The 13,287-nt window shown below is 39.0% G+C and overlaps 1 protein-coding gene across 8 annotated transcripts in view; it reads left to right on the top strand.

The window, feature by feature from the left end:
- LOC115764851 overlaps positions 1-9,751 on the top strand; it is a 119,568-nt gene extending 109,817 nt beyond the window's left edge. For 4 of the 8 annotated variants that reach the window (XM_030708101.1, XM_030708103.1, XM_030708102.1 and 1 more), the window contains 2 exons: positions 5,728-5,767; positions 9,500-9,751. In XM_030708101.1, the coding sequence (XP_030563961.1) occupies positions 5,728-5,767; positions 9,500-9,631 (172 nt within the window). In that variant the 3' untranslated portion in view covers positions 9,632-9,751. Of the gene's footprint in view, positions 1-5,727; positions 5,768-5,889; positions 6,395-7,124; positions 8,566-9,499 lie in introns of those variants that run through there. The other 4 variants (XR_004018053.1, XR_004018052.1, XM_030708107.1 and 1 more) reach the window with 4 other exon arrangements.
- Positions 9,752-13,287: the final 3,536 nt, after the last annotated feature.

The raw sequence follows: 13,287 nt of genomic DNA, 5'->3' as shown, positions 1-13,287 counted from the left end.
ATTGTCTGTGTACACTATGTGATACCCTACTCAATCGATTGATCAATTTCGTGGAAAGGGTTCAAGTTTTCGATGATTCGAAACGAAGGCAGCAACGTTCGAATTTGAAAGTACCCAGCGCTCATATTCGATAAGATAGAAGCCGTAAATACATATATTCTTACGCATCCACTATACCCTTTTTACACTTTACACTGAACGGGTAATAAAACTCTGCTCGATATGCAATTGTCTCCTTAAAGAATTTTAGAATGCATCATCAAACATTCAGAATACAGCAGTGAACGCCTCATGGCATACGCTTTTGCCTTCCACAAGACTGCAATCTAGGATTTGGCTATTCCCGAGCGTTTCCAAAGTTCGTACACGACAACCACATTCTAGAATCGCTTCTTAAAAAGCCTTATTTGATAGTTGGAATTACAGGTGTTTAGCGTTTTATTGAGTTATAATTTATATTAAAAATCTTATACTACTCTTACGGGGGATTCTAGTTATACTTGCCACCCCATGCACACAGAGATCTCATATTACACTTGTAGGCAAAAACCAGATGCGGCTATATGGAAGCCTCATTTCGATCTCAGATAGCTCTGGTCCATCAGAATTGGATACCAAAGCCAGCGCCAGCGTTGGCGCTAATAATTATAGGCAGCCGCAGTGCTATACTAAATTGCATATTCTGCGCATTTCTTTATTCGCTCGGAAGGCGGCTGACGCCAGACACGCTTTGTGCCTCATAGATGTGGTGCTCCCAAGAGCAATGACTGTTAACGAGCCCATCAAACGCGTCCCGGCATCATTTTCAGTTTGCATCTAGGCAATTTCGTGTGAATCGGCTTTGCCGCGTTCTTCTATTAGCTATCCGAGCTGGCGTTTAGATTCAATGGGGCGCTACCGCAGCGAAAATCTTAAATTGTTGCAAATTGTATTTGATTGCTAGGAGCACTTGGTCGGACGTGCCATTTCAGAAGATGCACTCCAGTCAAATTGTGGGAGGAGAGTAAGAAAGCGGAGCCGGCCTGCAGGCAAACACACAATTCTCGAACGCAGTCGTGCCTCTGCATATGGGCACAAGTATCTGCGCATTTCCCCATTATATCGTTCGACACTTTAACGAGTTCAAACACAAATTACTCACAAAGGGATAGCTTGTGACCGGGCCAGAGAATGGATATGCATTGGCAATAAGAATGTTACGCAAAACCATAATTAACAACATTCGTCGAATCGGCGAAATTTGTTTTACGAGCTGCTGGTGCCCTCTTCACCCGACACTGGATTTGATTTATTTACCCATGGGCAATCAGCAAATGGAGGAGGAAAGAGATTCTCAGGCCTTTGAAATGCACGTCTACAAAGTCATCTCAAGCCGGCAGTCGAGACTATGATTTAACCGGGAACACAACATTGGGAAGTGCTTAAAATGATAGGAAATCCTTTTGACAAGTCACATAACTCTAGGTAGTCGTTACTCCGACACATTGCTGATATATGCCCGCGTCTAATGAAGTCGTCAGGTCGTTGTCACCAGACATATGCCATTTGCCCGGCTGAAAACTGCCGTTATACGTGACTTCACTTACGAATTGCACCCAATGAGGATTGCATCCAAGTAACTTTACTCGTTCTACGTCTATACACATGTTGGGGTACTATTGGATACCGAATGCACTGCAGGTCTGGCTGTGTAGCTAGGTGTTAATTGAGTAGAAGGCAAGTGTGTTACCAAAACGAACCAAGAAAGTATAAAATTAAAATGTGTGCGACTAAATTATAAAGAGCAATCATAACAATTATAGTAAGTTTTCCAGTTAAACAAGCACTTAATCAGTCATCGACATACCTCAATACTAAAACAATATTTATTTTATATTCTTATACTCGTTAGCAATTTGATAAGAGAGTATTGGTTTTAAGCAATGTTCGTCTTGCTGCCCGACCTACGAGTGTCCAAATTTGAATATATTTAATAATTTCCTACAGCAACTACGGAGGCTTGGCAAGTCGGAAAAATCTAGATTTATTAATTAATTTTTCTGGTAGCGTGTCTTTGGCTCTAATTGGAATGTTGGCGAATCCTGTTTTTGTCCTGAATATTGATTATTGATTTAATAATTGACTAATTGTCATTGTAGAGACCAGATGGTAAAAGCTAGGAGCTAGAGGTTTTTACCTTTCGTGATAAACGGCTTGGAACATTTGCAAATTCCTTAAATTAGGGCATCATCAAACAGGGGAAATGACGATATTAACCGATTTTGGGCAACGTTAAGATAATAATAATATAAAATTAACTTGTTACGAAATAGCATTATAAATGCGGGCAGACCGACTCATCCGCTCAACGGATACGCATTAGTTGCCCTTTCTGTTAAAAAAAAAAAAAAAAAAAAGAAAGGCTATCTTCGGCACGCCGAAGATCTAATACCCTTGCAGACCCAACCTTTTCATAATGCTTATAGTGCTTTGCCCGTATCTAAGAAGCAGAGGGAAAATAGTTAATGCCGAGTCAAGATATTTTGATAAACAAAAGTATATATATTCTTGATTCGTTAGAGTATATTTGTTGAGTGTATGGTGTTCGGAAATATATATTTAAAATTTTAAGTATCAAGCTAAGATTCACACAGACGGACATGGCTAGCTCGACTGAAGCTGTGTCTTGATATTTATATTTTACATTTGTTACATTTGCACAAAGTTATTAAATTTGTTTTTTTTTAACAATTTTCAAATAATCAACGAAAAATCTTAATTTGGATGTGAGAGATAAAACAATTCAATGTTTACTTAAATATTTTCATTCAACTTGAATGTGTTCTCATTTATACTTATATAACTCTACTTTAAATTTAATTATACCGAATTTACTGTTTTATGATTTTTACCTTATATAATTGGATATAAATATTATGTGTAGGATTATCCTCCAGATTATCTACGGTTTTTCAATACCTAAGAGTTCCTTAGTTGAGTGAGCTCGACTAGGAAGTAACTCTTGCCCTGCAGCAAATATCCAAAGCACAACTGCGATATCCGATCGGCAATACACTGTAAGCAACACGAAAAAGGATCAAATACTTGGGCGTAGCTGAAAAATGTTGTAGATCCTGGGTAAAACGAAAGCGCATTTTTCGCCAATCAACATTTGCCTCGACTCCTCCCACATGCTAGCAAAAACCACTCTGATTCCAACCGTTTGTCTTTTATTGCCGTCTCTTTTATCGCTTGGCAAACGCATTTTCATTGCAATCGCAACCGTAAACACCTTCGCTCCTTGCCTGCCCATATAGATAATAGCAAGGACGCATTTGAACTGCTTTCAGGGCACTGCTTGACTGGCTGCACGCAGCAAGTGGTTAAACATTGGTACTGCATATCGCAGCTAGATGGCGCTGCAGGCACTATCTGGAAATTGCCGAATGTCTGCCCCTTTACCGGTAATTGAAAAGCAAGACGGTCCAGAAAATATACAAAATTGACGTTTTTACTTTTAAATGTTATCCGGGCACTTATTTGGCTCATCCGTAGCTCGGACCATTCTTCGGTCTTCGTTCTCCTGCAGCAAACGTGTTAGCTATCAGCTGCGTGTATTAGAGGGCCCGTGAATTGGAGTGTGCGTGTTTGTCCCCTGACACCACTTGGCCATATTTTACCGCTTTTAAGCAGCGCGTAAATACTCACGCTTACTGCAAGAGTCCATTAAACGGTCGTAAAAACTTTACGATTCTCAATATGAGATTCTCTTAATACGGTTTTTTATGATATTGAAATCTCCTTTTGCAGCCAGCCCATCATCATCGGCTGCGTCTTGAGCAACCAAACAACATCTGAGGCCCACCAGCTTTGGCTGAGTTCGCCTTGCACTTTGCTTGAATTCACTTTCCCAACTGGAGGAAAACTGAAAAAGCATCTTCTGCCACCATGCCGGCCGCCCCTAGCCACAAAACCACCCGTTACATTCACATGAAAAGGGGCGTGTGCGTATTTTAATGTCTTGTCGAGGCATATAAAACAAGCACGTCCCCTCTCTACGCAAATGATGTTTATGTCGGAAACACCGGAGTCGCTTTGCTCCGAGCCCAGACAGAGGGACGATCTCTCAAAAGAAAAGTTGTAAAAACTTTAACAAATTCGGCGCTTGTGACATTACAAAGAAAGTATGTTGTATAGAGATACGTCAATTCATTTTTAACAATCATCTGTCGTCACTCTGATAAAAGTTGCTAACATAGAGTAGGTAGGATACCAGATCTGGAACTAAACAAAATTAAAAAAAAAAAAAAAAAAAAAAACAATCATTTTTATATTTAAAAGAGCTTGTCCTGTTCAACCGACTGATTTATATTTTTGCAAATTTGTATGAATAATCGGTATAACAATGTCGAATATTCCGATGCAACAAGTTATTTTATGTCGAAGATCGGTTGCACTTCAATACTTTCGATCCAAAAGGACATTTTAGTCAAAGATGCAGCTTCGTATCTCATACGGCTTATTCTCTACGTAGCTCACCAATGAGTCAAATTCATTCAATTTGTTATTATTGACAAAGGAAAACGTAATATAATAAAAAATTAAAAACAGGAAGTTAAAAATTAATAGAATAATAACTTATTCATTATAGTTATTATGACTTTAATTTAGTTTTTTTTTTGTTTTTATCAACATTAACTTATGGAAGAAAAATGTTTCTATACCCTTGTAGATATTATTAAATGTTAATATGAAATGTGTAATGCATAAGAAGATGCAACTTTATCAGTCTGTCCCTGTCTGTCTGTCAAGCTATTCTCTCAGTATCAAAGTTATCTTTATAAATCTTTGCATAGGTCCATCATTCCTCAGGCCTCATAGATGTCGGAACTGGGACTAGATCTTAAATCTAACATAGGATTGGTCAAAAATGTGTTATTTTATAAAAACTTTTTAGCTTTTGCAATATCTTGAGAAAACGAGTTTTTTACAGTTAAATTGCGAAACGATTTTTCTGTTGCCTGAAAAAACTGTATTTTAATTAATTTCAATAGATATTATTGAGTGTATCCATGATCGATGGACAATACCGATTCCAACTATCGATTGAGCGACTATCGATAGTTTAACAGATCTATGTGTATCCAGCGAAATATCGAAACAATATCAAAAAACTCTACTGAACGAGTTTTAAATTCTGAGAGCGATGCTTTTAGAGACAGGACTGGATCGTGTGGTTGGACTTCTTATGTATTTTGTCGTGTTTTGGGAAAAACGGCTTTCGTCTCCGGTTTCAGCTTCTGCGAGGAACATATTAAACTTAAATATATTAGCAGCATTTTATCCCATGGTGCTTCCATAGGAACCTTGAGTTGGGTTCTTAACAGAAGAACTTTGAATTTTTTAAATATCTTTGCCAAAGCTTACTATGATATCATAGTCCCCTCTATATTATATAGCTCTTATAAGAACAATCGGAAAAAAATCGCGGCTCAGTACCCAGATAACAATTCTTTAAAACTTTATAGTTGAAGTTCAACTCTGTAACTATTGTGTCCTGCCAACTTGTAGACAGGATATAACTTCCAATCAACATGTTGGATCTTAGTCTTTTGGCATTCTGTCTAATTAGTAGATCTCTTGGGATGGTCCATACTAAAGAAAATAACCAAAATAGTAGAAATAATAAATATATTAAATATATAAATAAATATATTTATTAAAATTAAATAAATGTTCTATTTACAGCTGCACGTCTTTATTTCGACTCTTCAACCTCCTATTTGTGGTAAGTGAGAATGTTAAGTACTCGGCATGCTCATCAGTTTTACGACTGTTCTCTTACGGTTTTAATTAGATTTGTGATTTATATTTTTCATTTGCTTAATTTACAAAACGGTACATCATTAGTGCAATTAAAATGCAATAAATGTGGACGGACGCAGCTCGAACAAGAACGTACTGACGCTTAGCTGGCACTCGTATAATTTTATTGAGTCGTTTTGAGGAATGCACTGAGTCGTCTGCTGTCGCAACTGCATGGCTGAGGCTGACACATAAACCCACATTTCTGACAGGGGCTGGTCCACGTTTACTGCTCAAAGGCGGGAAGTGGAACGAGAGCGGGAACAACAGCAGGAGCGGGAGCCATAGCAGGAGCTATAAAACACGGCTATATGCGACAACGTCGAAGGATTAAAAAATGATTGCGTGACAAGGCATTTTATAATCGTCATCCGAATCACTTTAAAATACATTCATCGTCGCCGCTGACTTGTGCGCGCCATGACTTGATGTTGGATTCAGACCCGGAGCCGGGGTGTGATCCGGATTGGGCTTAGGCGAACCGCAAGGGCCAAACAAGCCATAAACTGCCGCAATAAAAGTGTATCAAATTAAGGAATAAATTTGATGTGCAACAACAGAAGCGTTCTTCTTTTTTACAACTATGACTCGAGTGTTTCAAAGTTGTGCACTCAGCCATTGAGCCGAACTTGTTCGCCAAATCACTCAATCGATTTCGAGTTGTCGCATTCAAGTCTGAGTCGCATTTTACAATTTCTCCATGAAGTGCTAGTCTTCACTCAATGTGAGTTAAGATACTCAGTGGTTCCTTTAGTGGTTGCGTTCTTCTTCGTTTTCACCCTTAACAAGTGGGCCACGCGAAAACTAAAGTTCCGCACTCTTAATGTGAGTAAATGTTCGTGAATGAAAAATATAGATGATTTTGAAACTGCTTTACGAGTAGATGCATACTGTATGTACAGTAGGTAGTATATACCTGGATGAGAATGGCTTCCGAACTTGAAATGCATGTATGGACTAGGGTTACACTGGGGATTAGTTGAATAATGAACATGTAACACGAATAGCTAGCATCTATATGCAATTGAGATCATATCTCAGGTAACAAATATACATATATATACTCATTTAAACTTAAAATTTGCACTGCGTCTTCAGCTAGACTTTTAACTCCTAATTCCTTCTTCGGAAGCTAACTCCTATGGACAACTTAGTTAACCAGAACTTGTAATATTATTATATATATATTTATTTCTTATAAATCTCTTAGCTGCTAAATTTATTTATTTGCAAATTCATTTTCATTGCATGCTTTTTTTATGCTTGTGTGTTTTTTTTAGATGCAACCTGTCGCATGTGGATTTTGAGCTCCTTTGCTTGCGGCGATTTAACAATTTTATGGTTTCTTCCGGTCCTATTCAACGGTTTTAAGCCACGGCACACAACATTGCACCCACTCGCACTCACACTCGCACTCACAGTCGCACTCGCACTCGCGCAGGCACAATCACACACATGCAGGGTTTACGATCCCAGCATCACCTCCTAGGCTGAAGACCAGGCCCGAACGAACGAGGCGGGCGTCGAATAGTGTTTTATTGTGATTTTTTTCATGTTTATTATTATTTGCTGCTCCTCTCACCCAGTTTCAATTTTATTAGTTTATTACGGTTATTATCTTTTAATGACGCGCGCGAGCGCCGTCAGTCGAGGTTCGGACTGTTGTTGTTTTTATATCGCAGTCGATTAGGTGCCCTTATTGTTGCTCTCACGCCCAGTTATTTAGCAATAACGTGTGAAGTTGTTTTAATATTTGTTTTGATTATCAAAATGGCCAGTTTCTATTTTCCGGTCGTTGGGCGACCTCTTCCGCCCCTTCCCAACGCCATTACGTTCCGGTAGCATGCAGGTGCTGTAAATCACAACACGCCGGCAGCGATCTGACTGCACTCAACGTGGCAGTCACTCACAGCAGCAGCTCAACTTGTGACTGACCAATAAAGCAATTAATTTTAAACAGTTGCTGCAGCTGCTGCTGTTGTTGCCGCTAGGGGCTTTGGAACCCCCAGCTGATCCGACATGGCGGCCATAAAAATGTTATTTGCCAGTTCGTTAAGAGTATTGCTTATGGCAAAAGGATTGATCAATTGTCCAGCATTTATCGGCAGCGCAAAGATTTCGAAATTAAATAAACAAGATAAAACGCCTATCGTCAGCACTGCGGAGACCACAAAAACTTACCCAGGCCAATTGTGAATAGGAATTAATCCGACGTTGATCATTCTTGAGACGTCAAACAGAAAGTGCTTCATATTGAACAAAAATCACATTTCGCGCCAAATTGTTTCCATAGAGTTATATAGTTGTCGATCTTGATAAAATTATGATCATATGTTAGCAGCATCGAGTGAGAGACTAGTCTGACTAGTTAGACGGATATAATGTTTCGGCTATTGATACTGGCCAAGGACAAAAGGAACTAAAAGAATCGGAGGCGTCTCCTTTTCTGCGTTACAGGTTTGGCTATTACACAAAAACTTAGGTAGGGTGTTTTACTCTTGCAGAGCATCATTTTCTTATACCCTTACAGACGGTATTATAACTTTCTCGTGAAATGTGTAACGCATAGAAGGTTACATCTCCGACTCCATAAAGTATCTATATTATTGATCAGTATTCACAGCCGAGTCGGTCCGTCTGTATGTTTCCCATACAGCCATCTTAATGAAACTTTGCAGAAGTACTTCTTTCTGTTGCACGCAGTACATAAGTCGGAACCAGCTGGATCGGCCCCTATATCATATATCTGGCATAGGAACGATCGGTCGTAAAGTAGGTTCTTGTATGAAAAACTTGTTTGCTTATGAAGATATCTTGACCAAACTCGGCATTTATTAGTTTTACTATGCTCCCCATATATTTGCAAAATCCTATCAACATCGGACTACTATATCACTTAGCTACAATTGGAACGATCGGCCGAAAAGTAGGTTCTTGTATGGAAAAATTTTTTGTTTTTCAAGATATATCAACCATACTCGGCATTAACTATTTTCCCTGTGTTTCTAAAATACGGGAAAACCACTACAAAAATCAAGAAAATGTTGGAAGGGCAGATGAATAGACGGGCATGTCCATATGGATTCAGATGTTAGGACTAATAAAGAAGGTTTATACTCTATAGGGTCGGCAGTATCTTCTTTAATGACAAGATTATAATAACCTCAACAAGAGTAGCTCTTGTCTTAGAATGGTATACAATATATGTACTACAGGTGTTGTATGGTACAATTGTTCTAAAATTGAAACTAGGTAATAATAGCCGATAATAAGATATCTAATATTTGTAATATACACAAATACAACCTCTTTTTAATGTATGTATCAAGCTTAAAATAATGGTGTCACTTAGAAACTTCAAGAGTTTCCGATCAATGAACCAATTAAAATATACTTTTACAAATACTATACTATACAAATAAACAAATAGTTAAAAAAAACACACAGTTATTAAAAAACAAACAAATATAAATACAGGAAATAAGAAGCACAACAATAATATAATTTAAAATATTTAAATATAAATATACAAAAAACGCTTAAGGGCTAATATATAGGAACACTTTTTTTTTAATATATTTTCTTTGTATTGTACAAGTTAAAATAACAATAAATAACAAATATTTGCTAATTTAATAAATTATTATTTTCACAGTTGCCAATATACGATATTATTCCGGACTCCAAAGTGATCCGATGGGGCCCTTTCTTAAGAGATTATGATATAAGATTAAAATATTATACTACATATCCACAATTTAATTATCCACAAGTTATGACTGTGTAAAAGTGTTAAGAAAATGTAAGTCAGGAACACCAAAATTGAATTTAAATTACATTAAGAGTTTTCATATGTTTGTTATTCTGTTCAAGTATTTGGAATCTCTTCCAGTTGAAATGTTTAAAATAAATATTACGCTTTACGAAAATAGTCTTAAAGTAATCTTTTATACTTGTTGCAGACAGAACTTACAAATGTCGGAGCCGAATTAAATCCCTTGTTTCAACAGGCACACATATTAAAACACTGAACCCACTTTTTGTATGTTCCTAATCAAACTTTTCTTTGTTGCTAGCAAATGACTTAAATCTCATCAGAATATATTATATAGTATAATTGAAAAATATAGTTATAATTGAAAAATTCGATATAAATTTTACTCTTTAGTAGCAAATCCAATTTTATTTAATGTTCGTCACGTATGCCCATCGTCTTCAGAATATCTTGGAACCATCTTTTGCATCTTCTACAATATAATGCTAACATATATGTAAATATACAAGTACAAGCAGTATTGAATATTGAAAGTCGTCCGAATGTCACTTAGCTTTTCCCAATTTGAGCGCCAAGAAATATCCAAAAAATAACATATTTTTTCAACAATTGATGCACTGAAAACATTTAAAGCCAACATTTATTCATATTTGCTGTTTAATCTCTAAGCTTCTATGTGTCCGGAAACTGCTTAGTTTGCGAACAAGAATCATAGTCGATTGGCCATTGTCCCGAGTCCCGACATCCAGCAAGTGGCCAAGTTGGCAAATTGCAAATTCGTTTCATTTCCGCATAAATTTCGAACAAAAAACAAATTCCCATCGAGAAATGTACTCTTGTTGTCCGATCGTAAATTTCAAATTTTTCATAAAAATGTCATAACAGCAATTTCAGCGACAATGGTAGAATACAGAAACAACACGATAACAGCAACTACAACATGAACTGACTTTGGACTCTGTCGGCGTTTTTCATCTCTGAAATTTATGGATTTTTCGTATTTTCGCTTAAGGGTAAGAACAACATACACTCACAAGTTTGAGTTTAATGTAAGCGGGAGAGAGTGGGCAGAGTTGCCAGAGAGAGAGAGAGAGAGAAAGATAGAGAGCCCTTGCGAATTTTTATGCGTACAATAAAAAATAGCAATAAAAATTTGTAGTGACTAAATTTTACACTAATTTTTATTAAAAAACGCAGCGAAGTACATATGTATCTATCTGTGCAGAAACCTCTTGATATTCTGACTCAAAACACTAAAAGTTCCGAATATAATATGACGACCCATAATGTCTCAGATCCGGCAACAAAATTTTCCCGCTTTTTGGCGCGCTTTTGTCACATGTGGTACACACAAGCACACCGCTCACAAGAAACAAGAAATTGTAGGTATAAACAACATGAATAATACAAAATAATTTAAGCAACAATAACATTTTGCCAAACAAAGCATAAAACACTTAAGAAGCCGTTTCACTCGCTCGCTCTCGCGCAGAGCTTAAGCACTTGCACTCAAACCGATAGTTTCGCTCATCAGTTGTTGTTCTTTTGGTTTGTTGTGGCAATTGCTGTGGCTGTGTGTGTGGTTGGGGTGGGCGCTCAGCGCATACGCATTCGCATTCTCACGTTATAAACATCAAAATTAAGCATCCATTGGGCGCGCACTAAAAAACCAGAAATCGTATAGGAAAATGCTACACAAAACGACTCCAAAAACGCACTCAAACTCGCTCTTGCACTCAATTACGCTCAGTTGGCGTTGTCTCCGACTCGAACTGAACGGCCATCATGCCTCAGTTCATGCATACACACACACACACACACACACACACACACACACACACACACACACACGTTCCTGCACACGTATACACGACAAGCAAGAGCAACGGCTGCTGCTGTTGCTGTTGCTGGTGCGCTGGTGCTGCTGCTGTTAACGTTTTATTGCGATACGCTGAGAGCGAGCGAGACAAACATCTATGAGATCCTATTGCTTATTGCCATCGCTGTGCCGTCGGCGTCGACAGAGACACGAGACTATTGACTGCATATTTGCGTGTAAATGCGCGTGCATGTGTGTGTGAGAGACTAAGCGCAGCGCTTGAAATGAATTGCTGCTGACTGGGCGACGGCGACACTGCCTCTGCGTGGCCAAAGCTGCGGCCTCAGCCTCGCATGGCTTTTGTATTGCGCCATAAACGTTTCGCTGCTCGTAACGCCACAACGGCCGACGCGGACACAGCGCCAGCAGCAAAGACCCGCACCCACTTGTACCCGTACCCGGCATCGAGGCGGAGACAGCGATCCAACAGCGCGGGCGTCGCAGAACCCCAGTCAGACGTCGGCAGACAGACAAACTCAAACCCAAACTCTCCACTGTCGCCGCAGTCGCCAAGTGCTGCGCTGTTTGCGTCGCTGCCAGCGCCGGCAGCAAAAATTACCAATTACACGAAATTTTTATACTCTTTTAAAAATTTCGTTTTATTATAATATTTATTATCGTGGCGCGCAGTAGTGTCTGCGGAACAGCGCTCGCAGCTCAACTCAACTCAGCTCGGCTCGACTTGGCCTGACTTCACTTGGCCGATCTCCGATCCGATTCGATTTGTCTCGCCCCGCGTTCGCATTCGCACTCGCAATCGCTCTGTTTATTATTTTGTGGCATTCTTATTGTCGTTAAACTGTTGCCGCTTATTACGGACTTTATAGTGCGGCTTATAGTGACACGAAGCGCGCGTAAAAATCACCGGCAGCAGCCACCAAATTAATCACAAGTATATTTACACACACACACACACACACACACACACACTATCAATCAAAATAGCAATCTATCAAACAGCAAAAAACTTTACACTGCAACTTCAGTTTGCAGTAAGCGGTAATCACTTATTGGCGATCGTTAATCAGTAATCTGTGCGTGAACAAAAACAAATACAGAACTGTCACAACAATGAGTTGCCATAAATATTAAAAGGTCGTAAAGTCGTAAACGCTCAACTCGATCATTTTCACCTACCTTTGAGCCGGGAAAAGTGTTTTATGCCATTTAAAACAAAGCAATTAAAGCCGATCTCCCTGCCACAACTATCCATCGCATATAGCTTGCCACACGCACTCGAAAGGTCGTAAAAAGACGCGTCGGGACTTTCTACCACAACGCCCACGCTCTGAAAACTGTGACGGTGAATCATCGCAAGAAAATCCAAGGCCATAAAATATAACGCCCCAGTTGACCCGATCCCTCGAATCTCCCGAACAAGACAAGTGCCAAGTGCCAAGTGCCAAGTGCCGTCGCAGCCATTAAAAATCGCGCGCCTATAAATCAAGCGACGGCGGACCGCGCCTCGAGTATTTTCCGTGTAATTGATGGCCGCAGTTTAATTACTTTTACAACAAATAAACGTCGCACATAACCACACACAGCCACACACACGCACACATGCACACATGCACACACACTGGCAACACTGGAACAGCTGCAAGTGCAACTGAATACATATGCAAAATTTAACAAATTTCGTTGCGAATTCACTTTGCAACACTTTCAATTGAAACGCGTTGCACAAATTGTTCGCCAAACGCTAAACAGATATTTTCATGCCAGCGACAACCCAAACAAACCGCAATTTTGTTAGACAAAACTCAGCTGAGAGCCGCTAATCGAAAGG

Source organism: Drosophila novamexicana, unplaced genomic scaffold (genome assembly GCF_003285875.2).
Source record: "Drosophila novamexicana strain 15010-1031.04,08,12 unplaced genomic scaffold, DnovRS2.1 tig00000877-arrow-arrow-pilon, whole genome shotgun sequence".
NCBI classification, from domain to species: Eukaryota; Metazoa; Arthropoda; class Insecta; order Diptera; family Drosophilidae; genus Drosophila; species Drosophila novamexicana.
Note: the sequence above shows the minus strand (reverse complement) of the source record. Positions and strands in the feature narration are given on the sequence as shown.